Source organism: Hippoglossus stenolepis, chromosome 16 (genome assembly GCF_022539355.2).
Source record: "Hippoglossus stenolepis isolate QCI-W04-F060 chromosome 16, HSTE1.2, whole genome shotgun sequence".
NCBI classification, from domain to species: Eukaryota; Metazoa; Chordata; class Actinopteri; order Pleuronectiformes; family Pleuronectidae; genus Hippoglossus; species Hippoglossus stenolepis.
Window position 1 is genome coordinate 13,117,800 of NC_061498.1, and position 20,288 is coordinate 13,138,087.

General features: G+C 42.0%; 2 protein-coding genes across 2 annotated transcripts; both read right to left on the reverse strand.

The window, feature by feature from the left end:
• Positions 1–252: 252 nt before the first annotated feature.
• On the reverse strand, positions 253–12,884 carry micall2a (mical-like 2a). Its single transcript, XM_035181850.2, has 18 exons — positions 12,516–12,884; positions 12,176–12,224; positions 10,923–11,064; positions 9,283–9,449; positions 9,025–9,155; positions 8,424–8,933; positions 8,131–8,315; positions 6,801–6,861; positions 6,163–6,344; positions 5,528–5,620; positions 5,084–5,191; positions 4,849–4,913; positions 4,540–4,663; positions 2,336–2,438; positions 2,087–2,160; positions 1,887–2,001; positions 1,724–1,770; positions 253–1,648 (listed from the first exon to the last, which is right to left on the reverse strand). Exons 1-18 carry the CDS (start codon positions 12,656–12,658, stop codon positions 1,569–1,571), a joined length of 2,379 nt encoding a protein of 792 aa, XP_035037741.2. The 5' UTR covers positions 12,659–12,884; the 3' UTR covers positions 253–1,568.
• Positions 12,885–16,090: 3,206 nt separating this feature from the next.
• On the reverse strand, positions 16,091–20,275 carry si:dkey-43p13.5 (visual system homeobox 2). The gene is made up of 4 exons (XM_035180716.2): positions 20,228–20,275; positions 17,673–17,934; positions 17,227–17,384; positions 16,091–16,516 (listed from the first exon to the last, which is right to left on the reverse strand). Exons 1-4 carry the CDS (start codon positions 20,273–20,275, stop codon positions 16,091–16,093), a joined length of 894 nt encoding a protein of 297 aa, XP_035036607.2.
• Between the last annotated feature and the right edge of the window lie 13 nt (positions 20,276–20,288).

Genomic DNA, 20,288 nt, shown 5'->3' on the forward strand with positions numbered 1-20,288 from the left:
CGCCGGTGAATTATCTTGATGCCGTCTTTAAGGGGGCCTTATTAAAAAAGCGTGCACTGATGCAGCTCTGCGATCGGCCGCGCGGCTTTGACGCAAAGCAGCCGCGGCATTGTTGGTTTCTCAGCGAAGGCGACGTCTCGTCCTCGGGCGGCTGTTGAGTCAACAGTGAAGCTCGGGACATGGGAAGTGAAGTTCTGGGATGTGTAGTAAAAAGGTGTTATTGAGTAAATAATTCAACCCTCTTACACACGCTAATCTTCAAAAAAGGATTTATTGGACAAACAGATTTCAAGTTTGAAAATATATGGTAGCACAAGTACATTCAATCACACTTCTAAAATATGCAACATTACAGCACATTCCCTGCAAACACCGCGAATGTCGTTTCCTCACGTTGTGTCGCTCGAACGTTTTTTAATAGCTCAGGTGCCGAGCAATTCTGATGCAGATATTAGTAGAGAGTAATGTTTAATTAAACCAGGTTTGAAGATAAAGAGCTCAATACAACCTATAGTTTATAAGCCTTCCCCGGCCATAAGCTACTGCTCTACCTAATCCTCTTTCACATAACATTATTGCATCAGCACAGCCGAGCACTTTTTTTTCGCAGCATTTATAAAATTAGCAAAAGAAATTAACTGTCTGTACTGTGGCAAATTGGATTTCCAAGTTGTCGCCGGTGCGATACTGCATACCCAGGCTGCCACCTACAGTACGGTAAGGAACGAGCCGGGCTGCAGCCAGGCAGCTCAACATGTGTGGCTCTTAATTTTTACACTCCACAGCCATTCAAACTTAATTGTCGAGGCGTTCCTCTTTTTTCTTCCTCCCCCTCCTCCTGCTAATATCCTTACAGGAAATTTGTTAAAATCCATTATTAAATAAATACTGAACTAATTTCATTTTGGATCAAGACTGTTGAAAGGATTACACATTTATTCCCCCTCATTCATATTTGCACGTGGAACAGCCAGTGCTCCCTTTGTAATTCACACGTCACGAGAGTTCATTTCGACTCAACCAGCATCCACTTGTTTTGACCAAGTGCATTTTAATTTGAAATGCTGGACTTGTAAATGTACACACCTCATTCCAACATTGCAATAAATATACAGTATTTTTTACATAGTAGGCAGATCCATACATTGAGTGTGAGTGCTCCAGCTCTGTTTATCAATATAAAGGAAACAGCAGGATTTGCCATGTAATTAAACACCTCTTTTCTTTCCCCTTTTTAACCGTGAAAACAATCGTGAAAAACATGACACCCCATGTGAAAAAGAATTAAGATTAAATCGTGAACAATACAGAAATTCCCACCGCACTTAAAAACCAACAAACTAAGACCTGAAAGTGAGTCTTGAACCTAAATAACATTTTAGCGAAACACGAAAACCAACCTGAAACTGCAGTCAAAATAAAAACATTCCCAATTTCTTTCTTTGCCTTCACATTAGCACTCCATGTACTTACTGTAGATATCAAAACGACTTAAAATGTTTATAAAGAATATAAATACAATTTAAAAATAACTGAGTAAAAAACAAAAACAATAAAACCCATGAGGATCATTGCACTCGTCTTTTACTTCTTCGTCTGAACAGTTTTGAGATGGAGGACTTCCTCTTATTTTTTGTTTTCTTTACTCCTATTCACCAACAAAGATAATTAGAATTATATAATCTGACTGGAAAAACTTGTTTCAAATAAAAAAGATACTTACCAAGATTTTTCATCATTTCATTCAACTGCTGATCCTCCTCCACTTCCCTGAAATTCATCCAAAATAAAAAAAACTGTCAGATTTAGATTGTAGTATATAAACAGCATTGCTCCGCATTAGTGATGATTCTCTTTTCAATAAATTACAAGACACATCACGTCACCTCAGCCTGTCTTCGTCCAGACCCTCCACTATCGCATTTCGGCCGTTCACGATCTCCATCAGCATCTGCATCAACATGGTCTCCCGCTGTCGCTCCTCTCTGGACTTTAAATGATCTGTGACACGGGAGTTGATTTCAGTGTCCAGTGGGGAAAAAAAGGGGAAGTTAAAGAGTTGCAGTTAAAAACTGCGTTGTCTCACCTGGCGTCTCCAGCAGCCGGCGAAGTTCCCCCTCCACACCTGGCTGCTGCTGCTCCAGCTCCTGTGTCCTGGCTCTGGACAAATAGATCATTGATTACATGCAAAGAGACGCAAAACTAATTTATCATGAAAATTACAGCGATTCCAAAAATGTTTGCAATCTTGAACCGATTCATTTCGTTTGACAGTGAAGAAGTTTGAATTCTCCCTCACACTGGAATTTCAAAATAAGAAGTTATTTTCACTCACGTGTATACAATCTCCGACTCTTTTCTAATGTACATCTGCTTCTTTCGAATCAGGTTGAACCAGTCAACCATCAGTGGGTCCATCAATATGTCTCCCTCTCCCTCTGAAAACAAAAAAAACAAACAATACATTAATTTTTAAACAAATTGTGATCATTGATAATGTTCAATAATGATTTATAATGCCTATATAATTATAAGTTATATAATTTAGTCCACTGCTGTGTTCTCAGCTTGTACAGTTACATTTGAGCAAATTCAATTCTGCAGGGATAAATTAAACTCAATGAAAGTGTTTAGAAAACATTGTTTAAATACGGTTCTGTGCACTAATGTCAAATAACAACTGAAGTGTCAGAATAATTCTGTCTTCATTTATATTATACCGTTTTCCCCCAATATAACAAATTAAAAAAGAATCAGGGTTCATTTTATCATCGTCAGATCGAGTCTTTGTTTTCATTAGACTGTGTTTGTTGCACAATAATAAAATTAAGTGCAGTTACAAATGAGGTTTTGGTTTAATGTGGCTGGTGACAGGCGACTAACCTCCTGGGACCGTGTCAGCACAGCCTCTTTAGAGACTGAAGCTAAACCTGAAGACGACGTCCTCAGAGGCTGCAGCTTATCTCACTCTTTACATTCAGTGTCAATATTACTGTCATGTGATGGAACAGCATCTTTCAACACCTTGAATTGTCCTCAGTTAGTAAGACACTGTCCCTGCTGTTGTAAACACCTCAAATAGAACATGACACTCCTTTATTTTGCAGGGTGTGAATATTTTGGTTGATCAATTATCAATACAGTTAGTTTCATATGAAAATGTCACTTTCCACTTTCCACTTTCCAAAACACCAAATACTCTTTGTGTCCAGTTTGTAAAATGATTTGTTGTTTTTCCAGGCATTAAGACAAAACAAGCTTTTTAAATGTCACTTTTAACAAACATTTCTCACTACATTCTGATATTATATGTTGAAGTTGATGTTGCAGATAATGAAATAACTGTTATTTGCAGTAGATGCATATTGAAAATGTAGACCAACACTGAGGGATTACAGTGAAGTGCAGATTTGTCTTAATCGTTTATTAAATAATAACGAGCAAAACTCTTGCAGGGATTAGCTCTATGTATTTATTTTTTATAGTGTTTGCACTCTTTAAAAAAAAAAAAAAAAGAAAAAAGGGACCCAGCTCAGAAAGTCAAATATTGAACATTCTATTGCAGATCCAATTTACAATGTTAAATGCAGTTTAAATATTTGTATTAATATAATAGATTTGTTATGTATTTGTGGTTTAGTGACCCACAACATTCAGTACAACGCAGCGCTGGGTGGCAGTTTCGACAGCTTGCATTTTCTGCCTCACCAGGTCAGACTGGAGAAACCTGAGTAGGTGGATGAATTGATTTTTAAAAAATGATTATTGGCCATTCCCAATTACTGACCAATCAATCAAATAGACTGTCAAGTCAGTCAAGACTGTGACTGGAGGACCAGTCTGCCTTCACCAGAACAAACATGAACTGAACTTCTGTCAGGGTTTAGTTTTTCACGCCGACAAATTCCGGTTGAGTTAGATGATCTCCTAGGTGGTTGTGCAATTGATGTCAAATTCCGGCCAAGGGATTGAACACTCAAGCATCCTGGGTGGCAGGTAGAGGAAAAAAAAAACTGTATGCAATCGACCAGAATATATATATAACCATACCCAAGTCGTGTTGACCTTGAGGAAAGCAATCAGGTCCCCGACTCCCACTACCTTAAAAAGAGAAGCAACATCCCTGTGGGCTGCCTGTGCCTCTCACCTCATTTGGCTGCAGAAACAGTAATAGAAATAGCAGGTAAATCCCCTCCACACACACACACACACACACACACACACACACCTCCAGCTGACAGTGAGTAAATGTGTGTGTGTGTGAGAAGCAACCAGGACACAACTCCACACTAGAGATACCGAGGCAGCAGCGGGAATCGACAGTTTGCACAAATTCAATAAAAAAATGAAAGTTTGCAGCGAGGTTATCCGCTGCAGGAGAGCAAAATGTTCCACTGACATCTGCGGCTGGTTTCAAAATTGAAAAAGCTTGTTTCTGATTTGTCCACACTCGGTTTTATTTGTCTAAACAAGGCAAAGGGAGGACGTGGAAGAGGATTTCGAGTGATAACGGGGGGAGAAGAAAAACAAAAAGCGTACCTTCCTCACAGCTGCGGAGCTCCTTTTCCAGCTCCACACCCTCCTTCTCCAACTGAGCCAAGTTTGTCTCGATATCACTCAGCTCCCTCTCGATCTGCTCCGCCGGGACGTGATAAGACTTCACCTGATAGAAAAACAAAAGGAAGTCACAGTCAGGTAAAGATCGTTTTAATTTGAAAATCCAGACTTTGGCTACTTAAATGTAAAGAAGGTCGTCCATTTTTTTTTTTTTTTACCCGGGAATGTAATGAAAGCATATTTGTAGAGCTGTTAATTAATCTCTTAAGAGACTTAATGGAGGGAACTTACAGAGGGTGACCTCATTTCAGTCCTGGAGGCGTTGGTGGGTGACAAATACTTTCCCTTTTTAGCACCTAGGAGGTAGATAAAATAGGATTAGATAGTCCTTTCATGGCAGCTTTTTAGAAAAGCATTGTCGCATATATACCACATCACCTGATCTATTTTTGGTTTAAAAAGACAAGGCTCATATGAAATCAACAAGATGGCTGAGGCCTAGAAAACAAAGAAGTTGGGAACCAACCAGACGGACGTCCATGATTGGCTGAGCTGGTCGTTGAAATGCTAATAGATTCCACCGCTGGACGTCTGGGTGGGGATTTCACAGGCGAGCGAGTCCCACGTTTAAAACCTAAATTGAGGACAGGAAGGATGATGTGTTTTACATCTGCAGCAACTTCAATCCGCTAATGTTTTCTGATGAGAAAGGAAAAAAACTCACACATGGCAACATGCCTGTGTGGATGTTGCCTCATAAATGCCCTTGCAACTCTGGTGCAGACGGAAATAACTCAACACCTATTGAACTGATTGCAATATTACAGACATGCATGGTCTCTAGAAGGTACCATTAACTTAGGTGAGCCGCTTCCCTCTAGCGCCACCCTGAGGGTCACATTTTGTGGTTTTCAGTAAGTGTCTATATGTGGCTTTGTGGATGACATTTTTCAAAAAGATGGGAACCAACCTGGAGTGGTGGTCGTTGAAAAGCTTGTAGATTCCACAGCTGGACGTCCGGGTGGGGATTTCACAGGTGAGTCACCTGTGAAATGTTTAACACCTGAAATAAAAGACAGGAAGGTTTATGTTTTCAATCTGCCGATGTTTTTTTAATGTTTTCAGATAAATCCGACTGAAAATCTACAAAAATCGGACTTTGCAGCATGTGTGTGTGAACGAGGCCCCAACGAAAACCTGGGACCTTTGGGGCCCTTCATCGAAATCTTTAAACAATTATAAACAAAGTGCATAATGTAGTAAATGCAAACCCATCCACAATCCGAGGTACATTATCGTTCACACATTTAGTTTTCAACCAAACCTCTAATATTATTAAGCTCTTAACATAAAGTTGGTGGCATGGGGCCTCGTTTGGAGGTTTCTGACCATGGTGTCGTTGCAGACTCCGGTAAACAGACGATTTTAGAGGTCAAGGGGGTTCTCACTAACGCAATCAGCTCTTCTCTGGGGCCCTCTCTCAACTCGGGGCCCCAGGCAATTGCCAGCTTTGCCTATAACCTGTTGCTACACCCCGAGTCTTATTTTTGTTGCTTCATGAACTTTTAGCAATAATACTTGTGTCCATTATTAACTGTGACTCACCCAGGTTTTCAGAGTCGGGCTGGGGTTTCTGTGGAGAGACGTCCACGAGGTTCACAGGGTCAGACAGAGCAAAGCAGACCGGAGGTGGCGCCGGTGCTGGGGACGTGGGAGGCCTCGTTGGAATGACGTTAGAGGAAGGCGAGGACATGAATCCAGGCTTATGTTGCTCAGCTTCAGCATCTCTGTGAGAGAGTCACATGAATTGAGCCAATAATTCTGGGACCGTTAACATACCTGACAGACATGTAACACGCTGACAGAGCTGATAATCAGCAATGAAAAGAAGGAAAAAATACCTCACCTCTTCACATGATAAAAAGTGGGGAGAAGAATGGAGGGATCATCAGCAGAGATTGGAAATGAGAGAGTGGAGTGTTAGGAGAAGGGAAAGTTCAGGCCTGGCACTCCTCGGGGTTTGTTAGGACGTGGGACAGAGCGAGCGGCTGCACTCTGAGCCAGTCAACAAGAACAGAGATGGATGAAGCTCGAGGTTTCTGCATTCTGGAGAACGAACACGCTCAGTGGTCACTGTCGTTTCAAAGACAAAATGTTTTCCTCCACCCGTGTGACCCTCCTGTTCCCCAGCCGAGTGAGCTCTGGAGTAATCATTGATTATTAGATGATTGAGGGGTTCTTACTTTAGAACGAGCTCGGTTCTCACGGGGTTGAACTCTGATTGTCCCTCTCGGCAAACCGGATCTGTAGAGACACAATTGTACGGAAAAAAAGGAAATGAAAATACAGTTGGAATAAAAATAAACAAGCAACTAATTTTAATTAATTTGAATTTGTTTTCTCAATTAATCAGTAATTTTAATTTGTTGATTAATTGTTATCTATCAGAGTCATAACAAGACAAATCTTATACCTCGTGAACTGTTCGTCTCATCAGCTTCACACTTGGTGTGTGTGTATTTTTAAGGGCTCAAGAAAAAGAAGTGCTAAATTTGGTTTTTGCGATTTGAAGACGTGATATGTTCAATATTAATACACATTGAATAAACAGCTCTTTGTGCAGCAGCGATGGTGTGGAGTCACGCAGCCGATCTTTTACTGCGGGTTACTTTTACAGCTTCATAAAGAAGAGCTGCAACCAGCCCGTTCCAAACAGGCAGGTTCAGAACAGCCACTGCACTTTAATATAAAAACAGAGGAGAGCAGTGGATGAGATTTGAGAGTGAAGCAAACTGGCTCGATAAACAACTTATAATCAAAATTGTTCTGTTGATCAACCAACTGATTATTGGACTAATTGTTTTCAGCACTGAAAAAGGGAATAACGGTAAAGCTCATAACTGCATCCTTCACAAATCATCACCTTCAAAAATCAAGTAAACAGTGCGTTCATTTTAAAGTGTTTTACGAATGGGGTGTGCACTCAAAGTTTCTATATGACAAAAAAAACTTCCTGGGATCTTCTCCATGTCTGATACGTAAACAGATCAGAAGAACAATTGCTGGTTTAATTTCTTTCACCATATATACGTCACCGTCAACCTGCATATGTGCATTAAACCCACAGATGATTCTCTAATCTGTGCGTGAAATTAATGGATAAATGTACAAACTCTGTAAAATGTGAGAGTTAATCCTGATTTCCAAGACAAACTGGAGTTTTGTCCGTATCAACAAGCAGCAGAACTACTTTCCCGTGATAGAGAGACTTCTATCAGCGCTCATACTGTGGCAACAGTTAATTGTATTTCTGTCTTAAAAGCACATCCATTCCCTGGAGAATGACAGTTCAACTCCGAAAGTTCATTACAAGTGTGAGACAGAAAATTAAAATGTCAGCGAGCAGCGCCGCAGATAGATGCTCCGGCTGTATAAATAGGGCAACAGTGACAAAAGGGCTTTGTTTTCTATGAATGCGTTCTGAGACAGACAGACAATGGGCGAGGGGGTGGATGCTGGCTAGATGTCAAATAATGGATCAAGAATGACTGAAATGAATTTAGCAGCTCTTGCCTTTGGCGGTTGCGTGTACCGTCGTTGGCCTCGTGTCGTCTTTGTCGACGGCCTTCAGACGCAGCGATTCCTTATTGTCCGCCTGGCTGGTGGAGCGCTGTCCTGCCCAGTTTCCTGCTGGGCCTTGGCTGCAGTTCTCCTTTCTCAACCCGGGGCTGTCAGCTGAACTTGGCCCGTCTCCAAACCTGCAGCGAGAGAAAGCCCTCGCCATCAGCCTCGATGAGAAAAGTCATTATACAGAAACAACATACAGTGGGGAAAGACGAGATGTATCCAGAAAGTCCAAATCTCACCGCCTCTCTGCCGAACGGACGGTGAACGCGCGTTTGTTGTTATTGTTGCAGTTTTCTTCAGCTACTTTCCATCCAGTTGTGTTCCTGGCTCTGCTCTTCTCGTCAGTAGGACTCAGCGTGACCTTTGGCCTCTCCAAAACACCTGAGGGCTCCGTGGGCTTCCTGTTGTCAGCTGAGGCCTGCGTGACTGGCGAAGCAGTCTCGAAAAACCTCTGCCGGGCCACCTGCGTCCTCTGGGCCGACGACGTCCAGGAATGGGGAGGTGGAGTCGCACTGACTTGCTTCTTGATGATACTGAGCGGGGCTGACAGCACAGACGATGGCCGCAGTGCATTCTGGGTCTGGCTGGCACCATTTGATCGCACAGCTGAAGTGGCGAGAACATTTTTGCTCGCGACCTCAGAGGAGGGGGGTTTGCAACTTTTGTGGTTGGTGCTGCAGATGAAAGTGTCTGGAGTCTTCCCGAGTTTGTAGCCTCCTGCGTGGAGCGTGCCGGAGCACTCGCTGCATCTGGTGGAAATGTATGAATATCAAATTACCAAAGCAGTAAAAACACAACACATGACAGGAAAGTGTCAATGAATATGGATCCAGTTCTTACTTGAAACAGCTTCTGTGAAAGAGCTTGCCTTCCACAAAGTGCCTCTGCACCAGATGAACGTGGTTCTTGCACGCCACACATTTGCTGTTGAGAGTCCCGGATTTGTTGGCGTTTTCTGCCAAAACCACCTTCTGTGAAAGAAAATGAGAATCCAAAACCTAACCCACTGAAATACGATAAAAATCCACCTAATCCTTTAATATGTGTATTTTAAAATGAACATTATAAGACTGTAAATGCATGATGCTGATTCCTGACCTGAGCAGCAGCTCTGGGCAGTTTCGGTGACATCTGAGCTGTGTGAGTGGACGGAGAACGATTCTCTGCCGTGGTTTTAGACACAAAGGTTTTGGCGACCACAGGGAGATTCTTCTTCTCTGATGGCTCCTCCTTGGAGCCCTCTGCTGGCCTCTTCACACCTCCCACTGAGCAGAACACATTACTGTCAAACACCAGGAGAGGTACTGTCCACCTGCAGCCCAAAAATACATGAAAACTGCAAGGATGGACCTATAGATGTGTGAATCCACCAAACCAGTCCATTTGCAGGAAATATGGTCACAATCTGTTTCTGAATTCTGACGTTAAATAATGACCAGGAAAATGTTTTTGCAGAAATGATGAGGTCAAAAGTGAGGTTGATGTTTGACTCCAAATTTCATCATTTTATCCAATTAGACATTTGTCAATTTAACAAAGTTGTTCTTTTAATTTATTGCCAAAAATGGGATTTTTGGTGTCAAAGTGACCTTTAACCCCCAAGAACTAAAATCAGTTCATCACAGAGTTTAAAACTCCGTCCACACTAATGCAGATGTTTTGTGAAACTTTTTCCTCAGTGTGTTTGGGACTCTCGTCCACACACAAACACAAACACACACGTTTTAAGTCCTTTGACCGGAGACTTTTTCCAAACGCCTTCCAAAGAGCAGATTTTCAAAAACTGAGCACTTGTGGAACGATGACGTCACAGCTCACTTTGTGCATGCCCACTGTTGCTCTGCGTAACGAGCGTGCACCAGAAACAACAAGCTCACTCAATTAGCTCACCGAGCATGCTCACGATATTTTTCTCCGGCATTTGTCGTATTAATGTAGACTTTATCGCCACCTACTGGCCCTGTACAATTGTTTTCAGCGTTTGGAGCCAATTTTCTGTTGTCGTCTGGACAGATGTATTTCGTAAAACGGAGGGGAAAGTATCTATATATATTGACCTCTTACCTTTAACTAACAAAGTTAAATCAGTTACTTTTTACATCCCAGTGTTTGTTTGTGGCAAAGTCCCTCAAGGTGGTGCTGAGTTATTGTGTTCAAGAGGCCAAAAATGTGTTTTGAGGGGTTATGGTGACATTTCACCTTTGACCACCAAAATCGTATTAGTTCATCCTGGAGTCCACGTGGACACGTTTGCCAAATTTGAAGGAATTCATTCAAGGTGTTTTTGGAGATATTACGTTCACAAGACTGGGACAAACAGACAACTCCCCAAAAAAGGTCTGAATAAAAGAAAATCTTTAGGCCCTTTCACATAGAATGTTGTTCGTGCTGCACTTGCCACTGGGCTCAGAACAATAAGCGGACTTTTTGACATTTTTAGCAGGAACTACGTTACTACATGTACTATTAGTGGGTCTGTTTTTGTTTTCTCAGGAAAAGAATATCTCAGGGAGCTCGGACACAATGTGAGCTTGTCCTGCATTGTTCATTCGGTGTCTGGCTGCAAGCTTTGTTTCTATTGGCGCAGTGGCCAAAGTTTAACATTGAACTTTACGCTTTGCTCAGTGCAGCGGGAAAAAAAACGAACTGTCCTTGTGCAACGCATGCCGTGTCCTATCTGAAAGGGCCTTAAATGGGATGGTGCACGACTGCTCCACAATTACTGGTCATGCTCTCACTTGCGGCCCGTCCCTTGAAGTAGTTGTAGTACTGGGAGACGTAGGTGAGAATGCTCAGCCTGTCCGGGACCCTTAACGCCACCATGTCTTCTGCATCTAACAAAGCCGGGATCCCCAACTTCTCCTCTGCGACCTGAAAAGCCTTGAGAGGAAAAAAAAAGAAAATACAAAAATTAAACCAACAGCCATCGACTCCTGCCAAGACGACGTTTAATGCTAGTGTGCGTTGGGCCAAGTAAACAGAACCAAAGCATTTTTTTTTACAACCACACAAAAACATGGGCACACAGACTCCTGCCGTTAAAGCATGTGTAAAAATGACAACCGGTGGACTTTAAATAGACCTTTCTGTGGCCCGGCCCCAGGGAGGTCTAAAAAGGGAGCTGTATAATGAATAGCAAACTTCCTGTGAGCTGGTCGGTATAAGAATGGGGATGGAAGGAGCAGGATACCAGGGCATTGTTAAGGATCAGCCTGTGACACGCTCATTAAATTTAAAGCAAAGCCCCACTGGAAAGTGTTGACGTAAAAAAGAAGAGAAGCAAAATACAGAAGAGAGAACGACCTCTTATTCAACAGCTCCTGAAAAACAACCACCTGTAAGTAACATGAGACTATTCATGAAATATAGAAGGGTGTGAATTACCACACCGGTCTCATTCTCATATTCCAGTGCAGCGAGCATCTTCAGTTGATGAGAGACTTAAACACACTTAAACCGCAAATCGTGGTTTTAGGTTCTTCCTGCTTCACCCCCAAGACGTTGAACAGCGTCCTCATCACGTGGATCGAGTGGCAGGTTGACAAGATAGCCTCATTCAAAATGAATAGACCTGGAGAGCCTCTCCCCACCCACCCCCCCGAGCTCAGGTTTGTTGTCATCGGTTCATCCAAGAAGAACCAGGAAGTCGTGCAGAGAGAGCGCACTGTGGCCCCTGCGTGGGGCCTGTCATCCTCACAGGAAGCTGGTGAAGTGGAAGAAGACTAAATAATGGAGAGGTCCCGGCCGCGCTGCTCGGGTCGTGGAAGGGTTAAGAAAATAAACGAGGTCAAGTGCACGGAGGGAAGGTGCAGATTCAGATATTTAAAGATTGAGTGCTGCAACGTTAAAATATTAAAATCAACCAGCAGCATAGAGGCCACGAGAAGAGGCAGATTTGTGTCTGATGTGTCTGAGGTGGAAAAGGTGGGAATGTTTTTTCCTTTATCCTGGAGAGCGTGAAGTCAGTACGACAAGAGCGCCGACAACTTACCAGTCTGTTGTTCTCGAACACGTCCTCCTTTCTGAGTGAGTCATAGTTTCTGGACACACAGGAACACAATGGACGCAGATGTCAGACATGTTGGACAACACCTCATGAAGCTTAAAGCATCAGGACAGTGAGGAATTTAACTCAAATGTGTTTTCTACGCAACAACAAACACACTTTTACATTACGGGCTCAGATAATAACATAGCAGCAGACATTTAAGGGGTTAAAACGTGATAAGAATAAAACTGATCACTGACAATCACAGACTCTCGGAGGAAACTACTACAAGACTCAAAGATACTAATAGTTGTGTCTCCTTCATCCTGAGCTGAATACTCACATCAGGTCCGGTCTGTATTTGTGTATGAGGGCACAGAACGCCAGCCCGCTCCTGAATGAAGTGGTCATGTTGGTGACGGCCACATCTCTGTAGCCGTCGCACTGCAGCCTGCACCACTGCTCCAGAGCCTTGATGGCAGCCATGCTCCCGAAGAACACTCACCGACGCTGTGCGGGACGATCACCGCGGACGAGGAGCGCAACAGGCGGCTGTGAGAGCGTTGGGGGAGCCGGAGGAGAGAGACAGATAGAAACAACAGTGTGTGTGTGTGTGTGTGTGAAGAGTTTGACCGTGAACTGCGCACTGTGCAGCAGCTGCGTCCTGTTTCCTCCTCCTCCTCCTCCTCGGTGGGCGGATGGATGGATGGAGTGTGCGGGGACGAGCTGCGTGCGTGTGACGGTGCACGTTTCTCATTACACTAATTAACACCGACTGATGATTCGTCATTCACAAGCATTGAATTAGACCCAGACAGAGATATGCAAATCATTTTACATGTTTACATTTAGTGAAGATTCAGTTTCAAGTGAATCCTGCAAAATTAAAAACTAATTTTAATAACAATGAACTAAAGTGACCAATGCACAGTCCCATACAGGAAAGGAACATTATTTCTGCAAAAATAACATTATTGTGTAAAATAGTCATTGACAGATTGAAGTTTGAGACTGAAGTCAAATCCACATGTGATCATATTTAATAATATTTCTACCCCCTCTGTACAAGACAATCGCACAATTGTCTCGTATCTTTATACTTTTTATGAAACTTATTTGTATTGACTGCACTGTATTTGACTGTCTCAGCTTTACTAACTGTGTTGTGTTCAACTGTGGATTTTCTATTTTGTATTTCTGTACTTTCTTCATTTTATGGCTGCTATGACAATTTTTTTCTTATTCCTATGTAAGTTAACACAGGGTCAATGGTACAATGAAAGGTGATTTACAAGAAGAACAGGTGAGCTCAGAAAAGCAATAAGAGTAGTAAGAGAAGTAAGAAAAGAGAGAAGACATTTTGAATAAAGAGTTCAACATAGAATACTGTATTGTACTATCAACAATGTATACAGTACTATATACATAGTTCCCCAAAAAGTATATCTATCTATCTATCTATCTATCTATCTATCTATCTATCTATCTAAAATCTAAAATCACCATCATCTTAAGATGAAATAAAGGAAAAGTCTCTTTTTAGTTTATGTTTTAGATTAATTCTCCCTGTCTGGATAAGTCACCTGGAAATTAAATTTAAGTTATAGTATATGCTTCTTAATATTTTATTTTATGTATATGTGTATGTGCATAGATAACATATATTTGACAAACGAGCTACTTTATTCATGAACCGCCATATTGGGGGGGGGATGCTTCTGTGCTTTTCCATATTTAAATGGACACTTTAGATGTCACATGTGGACATTTGCAATAATATTTCCATTCAAAGCTTCATGAAATTCATTGTTTCGGGGGAGGGGGTCAGTGAGGGGGGGTGCTGATGGATTTGTGAGGTAATTAAACACCAGGCTATATCTCTGGCTGCATGTTGGGGTCATTATGCAGGAGGAGAACCAATAACAGAATCCATGACAAGCTTTTTTTCTAACTCAGTCACATTTGTGTGGGCCCTAATTAGGCACTAATTGAGGCCAGCTATAGTCACAGAAGGATTTTGACCTAATTGGCCCACAGTGCAGTGTCCCACTAAATTTTAGGGGAAAACTCGCGACGTGATCTCTAAGCAACTTTCATGCTATAACAGAGTGTGAAGAATTATACCACTATACGCACACGTCCGTTTAACTCAAACCTTGTGCTTCTCTGACCCGTTTTGAAATGCAGTTTCAGATTTGACCCACAGACCTCGTCGCTGACCCCTGACGTGAGGACTGTAATTAGTGTGAGACCAGATCTGAACTTTAGTGTTTGAAATGTGAGCGACCCACAGTGACCTCATTCACCACAGAACGGGTTACAAACACTGTGAGCATGAATTGTTTATTAATTGTCACCACAAGAGGCCTCAGGAGATATATGCAGAGAAAACACAGCTTTAAACATCTCTAAAAAATACGATGTTTGACAAAAATACAGTAAAAAAACAACAACACATGCAGTAGATGTATTTGAAGAATGAAGCCTTGTCTGCACTTTAACTTTCTTGACTGAGAACATGTTTGTGACCAGAGGGGGGCAGTGTCACTCTGCACTGTTAAAAGACAGTTTCATCACTGCAAAACTGTGGTCACATGCATACATACATATATATATATATATATATATACATATACATACACAATATATATATATATATATATATATATATATATATATAATATACATGTAATAGTGTTGATGTTTGTAGAAAAACCTACCTCCCTCATGTATATATAAGCTGAACTAGAGAGAAGTCAGAACACCACCTGCAGACTTTATTTTAGTTTATATTTAAGTTTTATGAACCATCATTCATATCATCATATACTATTGTCATATATCATTATAATTACATTAAATAAATTGATGAGTTTGTGATTCAGGGTTTTTATTATGTAGAATTTTAAAGCTGATGAGATCTTTTAAACCTGTATCCTCTATGATTCTGTATGAACGCTATGTGTATACACACCCACATAATGTTATGTTATTTCACTGTGTTTTATTTATAAATGTAAAATGTGAAAACCAATGATAAATTGATATGTTACTCAGATTAATGTTGTGAGATGTTTTAGTCTCAATTTAGCAAAACAAGTGTTTTTCTCAGGCCAAAACCAGATCAAGAAAACCAGACAACAACCTTTTTCTACTGGTCACATTCATTGGCCTCAACATTTATCTACCAATTATTTTATAATATTATATTTCTAAAATTTAGTACGTGTTGACTGGTTTAAATCACATTTCTTGTTTTAGATTAACATGTAAAAAAATGTCAGTGTGATGTATATATTCTTACAAGAGAAATCCATCCGTCATGTAATTTATATACTGTAGATTCACGCCCCATGATTTCATTTTTCAGCTATTTCCATCGTTTCCTATGAGGGCGTGTGGCTGCTCGCAGACATCCTGCCTGTGTCTGTGGAGGTAACCGGAGAGGTCAGGGATAAGCTCGTCATTAAGGGTTAGGGTCAGACTGAAATGATAAGACGGCCACAGTTGTCATTTGTCTCTGTTCTGTTCTATAAAGGACCCAGAACACAGTGTTTCAGTATAAACAGGTTTAAGACGGGATGATGAAAATCAGATTCAGATTATAATAACAGACAAACAGCACATGCATGTCATGTTATCTAATTAATTCACTTATGTAGGATGGATTTAAAAATTTGTATAAAAAAATAGACAAAGTTAACTTCAAAAGAACTTTAAAAGTCTAAAAGATGCTGAAATTAACAATAATGTAACAACTTGCTTCTGATCTTATAGAAAACTATGAACATTTCACATTGTAAGAAGTATGTATTAACTACTGCTAAATATACATATATCAGTTTCCGGCATAGCGATAGTATACACTGTGTTTCTTTTTGTTATGACTGTCTGTACAAACAGGAAGGAGGAAAATAATCAATCACTGTGCAGGGCATCAGCTTCCTGTGTTTGTGACTGTGTGTCAGCCCCTGACATGTTTACAGTGCTGTGGATCTCGGCCTCGTGCTCTCTGGCTTTGGCCCTCAGTTTGGCGATGCTGCAGGAGCGGAGCTCCTCGGAGCTCGGCCCCTCCGGCCTCTCCCACTTCCTGGACCTCTGGGTCACGGGCTGCTTGCGCACACTCAGCGCGGCACCCGCAGCCTTTGTCCATGGATAGTTTTCTCCTTCCTGTCGCTTCTCCCAGTGCTCGCTGTCAGAAGTCTCTGACTGCTGCTCTGAACTCCTGCTTGCTTTCTCAGAGGTTTCATCATTGTCTCTTTTAACAAAAGCCCCTGCTACCACAAGCTGGCTCTGGAGCTTCAGCTGCCGCCTCATCTTGGCACGACGGTTCTGAAACCAAACCTGAACACAAAATAGAAATATAAATATAGATGGCCATCTGGATTTGACATTCAACATCTGGATAAGAATGTACCTTTAAAGTCACACAAAACAGATTTGTTGGTTGCTTTCATCATTCGGTTCAGATCCTCTCTAATGTGATTCCAATGTAAACATGCTGAAAATCTTACAACATAAGACTTATTTAACCTAATTTGACTAACTGTAACTGCTGAAGTTGAACTTTTCAGTGCATTTTTGGACAGAGCGCATCGTGTACTCTTTGACCTGCATCTCTTCCACCAAAGTAAAGGAAATATGGACCAGAGGTTCAAGTACAGTACCACCAGTGACTGTCTAAGTGTTCATATGGGCATGTGACGAGTATCTCAAGATAGACTTAAGAAAATGTGACCATATTCAAGCTATATTACATTTATATTGATAGAAATACAAAAAAATTATGCATTTTCCAAGAATTCATTGTGATACAGTTGAAAACTTTGGAGCTTTTCTAGAACTTAAGTGAGAGCTCTGTGGGGTTAAATGTTGCAGCACAATTTGGTAGTGATGGACCAGTAAACAAGAAATCATAAGGTCTCAACCTTCCTATGTAAAGCACCTTGAGATAGTAGATGCTGTGATTTGATGCTTTACAAACAAACATCAAACCTCTTCACAGTTAATATATGAAGCGAACATGTTCAGAGAGAGTTCAGTGTGCCGGTCACCTGCACTCTGGCCTCGATGAGGTCCAGTCGGAGGGCCAGGGCCTCCCTCATGAAGATGTCTGGGTAGTGGGTGGTCTCGAAGGCCTTCTCCAGCTCCTCCAGCTGCCAGCTGCTGTAGTTGGCCCGTGCGCGACGCTGCTTCGCTGGCCTCTGTTCATCTGGAAAGCACGAGCACCAATTACACAATCGCCAACGGGTGACAAAGAACTAATGGCTCTAAATTGGGTAATTAGCGCGGCAATCATTAGGCCCACTTTAACACTGCTTGATAATTGATTGTTAGTTACGAGCTGTTAGCCAATCTTTTGTAAACATTTACACTGCAATCGGATGGTGACTCACTGACTGTCTTAGAGACTGTGCCAGTATTGGCTGATGTGCTGTATCTGCACACGTCCTTTATCGCACAGTCAGTCTCCACTCGGCCACAGGAGGTTTGAACTCACCTAAGCCTTCCAAGAGTGGCCCCATCCCGACCGCCTGCGTGGCCAGGAGCAACGCCTCCTTGCATGGCTCTGGCTGCAGATAACTCCTCAGGGATTCGTAGCTGATAAAGGGCCCCGGGATCAGGATCTGAGGTTGGGAGCCCAGTCTGGTTGGGAACGCTGGGAAAAGGTGAGCCGCAGCAGGCGAATGGAAAACTGCAGGCAGGAGGGTAGAGACCAGTTGCCCCGGGCCAAACATGTCCAAGCTATTAGGAGTCCAATACTGAGGGGCAGTCCAGGCTCAGTCCTACAGGGAGGCTGGACGAATGATGAAATGCATCCCAACGTCCAGAGTAATACAAAATAAAAGAGTTATCATACAGCCACTGGATCCCTGTATCGGTCCAGTTGTGAGAGCTGCTGTTTTGTGCAGGTATAAGGTGTTGTCGCCTGGAGAGTGAAGGTATGACTTGAGCAGGGGAGGTGGTCTCACCTGAGCTTTTCTGCTCCTCTCCTCAAAGCCTCTCCCCTCCTCCTTTCCTGGTCACATGACCTCCAGACAGACAGCAGGGGTTGGTTTAATAGGACCGAGGTGAGACTCCAACCTGTGATTCATCCCTCAGTGGATTATCAGCATTACCCCATCAGTGCTCGCTGCATGCGTTCGTCTTTACTTTCCCGGTCGTAGGATGTGATTGGGAAATATTTCTATTTCAGTGCTATGGTATTTTTCCTGACGTTTCAGGCAGGGAGATGGACAGAAGCTCAGTGTGCACATGTACGCCGTGAAGATTTGGCAAAGGTCTTATCTGACTGGTTTAATAGTTGTCAAGTGTAATAAAAACAAATAACTGCAGAGCAGACTTGATGAAAACACAGGTTGCTCAGTCCCGTGGGACCAAATAAAGATCAGCGAACCCTGAAGAGCGAGTTCCAGGACAAACAAACCCGAGAAGCTCATTTGCCGAATGTTTTTAATCCCTTGAAGTGATGTCAAGTTTCCAGCTACTGTTGATTTCACTCTTTCAATCTTTTATCATCAAGACAGGCAGCGGCAAAATATCACGTCAATCAACTTAGCGAATAGGAGCAGTGTAAACACACAGATTCCTTCTTGTCATGACAGTAGGAATGCATTTATGTAACATAAATTTAATATATAATGTAAACTAGGTGTATCAGAACAATGACAACTTAAAAAGCAAAACACAGATTCATTGTTTTGCTTGACTATTAAAAAGGACATGTTCATTTTGCATGTAATGCTACTTATTTTATGTTAATATTTGCCTCCACCAAGTGTGTAGGTTTTGTTGGGTATATTTATATATTTTTTTACAATTTTACCAATTTCCCAGTGAATCATTTATGCGCCTTGATGAAAAAGTGCTGTTCTAGTCTGTGGGTTTGTTTGTCAGCAGGATTATGCAAAAACAACAGAAGGGATTTTCATGAAACGTGGTAGAAGAAATGGGGCATGGGTGAAGAAAAGAAGAAATAAAATATAGTTTTGGCGTGATCCAGGATTTTCAAAGGGGCAGATCCAGGATTTTCTTTTTCTTTAACGTTGTGAAGCGTTTTTGACTTTTAAACCAATTTCCCAGGGAACAACTCACCTCTTCACCTACGTGAATCAGGGATTGTTAAGGGACTGATATGATGGTGTGTGATTTGATGCAACTTGTTTGAATTGTTGGGACTTGGTGAAGGAATGTGTTTTACTGTGTGCAATTTTGGTTTGTTACCTCAGTGAAGGAGGCTACGTCACCCCTGTCCATTTGTTAGTTAAAGAACCCATGTGGCGCAGATCCGGACAAAGGCAAAATCCAGCAACATGTTCACTACTTTATCAGGAAATAATTCATGGATTTTGATGAAAAAAAACACATTTTAAGACATATTAATCAGTTTAATATCTATGAATGTGTAAAATTTGGTGCAGATTCACATAAAAATCTGAATCTAGTGAATTTAAATGTGATTTCATAATGGGACTGTTGAGCCTTGATGGAGGAATGCGCTCTCAGAGCCGTTCTAGTTACACTTGATTTCAAGTGTGTAGTATTTTGTGGTAGCAGAGTGATTGGTGGAGCCCATTGTGTGTTTTTTTTCTTCAGATGTTTTACACCATCCAGACATGTAGTATATATTGAGCAATAATTGGAAGTGATGTTTTCTCAGTGCCACTGTTGTAAAACATGCAACAGTGAGTGTTTCGCAGACACTCACAGGATTCTTCCATCCCTGATCAAAGCACACACATCAACACATTACCAGTGAAGACAGGAAGATTATTAACACTTTTTTTTTTTCCCCCTCGGAGCAGAGCAGCTGTAGCTTAGCGTTGATGGATCTCTGATGAGATGATCGCCAGCACCGTCTGCGTGAATTAAACACAGGTGAGTCAATTAATCCGTATCACCTAACAGCACGTCCCCGCTAACTGCTCGTCACCGAGACGGCGGCGAAAACACTGAGCTGTCAGTGTCGTCACCGGCGGACCGGCTTTGATCCGCCGTGGGACCTCAGCAGGAGGCAGCTGGTCAGAGCCGAGGTGAGTCACGGGACGGTCGTACCGGTGCGAGCAGCGAGGGCCGCCGACGCCTCACCTGTGGCCCTTTCATCTGCACCTGTTCA

Bases quoted from the DNA above. Each gene is read 5' to 3' on its own strand.
- micall2a (XM_035181850.2), bottom strand. From the start codon at position 12,658: ATGGCTGCCATCAAGGCTCTGGAGCAGTGGTGCAGGCTGCAGTGCGAC. The intron at 8,316-8,423 runs GTGAGATTTGGA...CTCTCGCTGCAG, and splicing joins GTCCGTTCGGCAGAGAGGCG to GTTTGGAGACGGGCCAAGTT. The intron at 6,862-8,130 runs GCAAGAGCTGCT...GTGTCTCTACAG, and splicing joins GGTACACGCAACCGCCAAAG to ATCCGGTTTGCCGAGAGGGA.
- si:dkey-43p13.5 (XM_035180716.2), bottom strand. From the start codon at position 20,275: ATGAAAGGGCCACAGGTGAGGCGTCGGCGGCCCTCGCTGCTCGCACCG. The intron at 17,385-17,672 runs GTGAGTTCAAAC...CGTGCTTTCCAG, and splicing joins GCCACTCTTGGAAGGCTTAG to ATGAACAGAGGCCAGCGAAG. The intron at 16,517-17,226 runs GTGACCGGCACA...TTTTGTGTTCAG, and splicing joins TCATCGAGGCCAGAGTGCAG to GTTTGGTTTCAGAACCGTCG.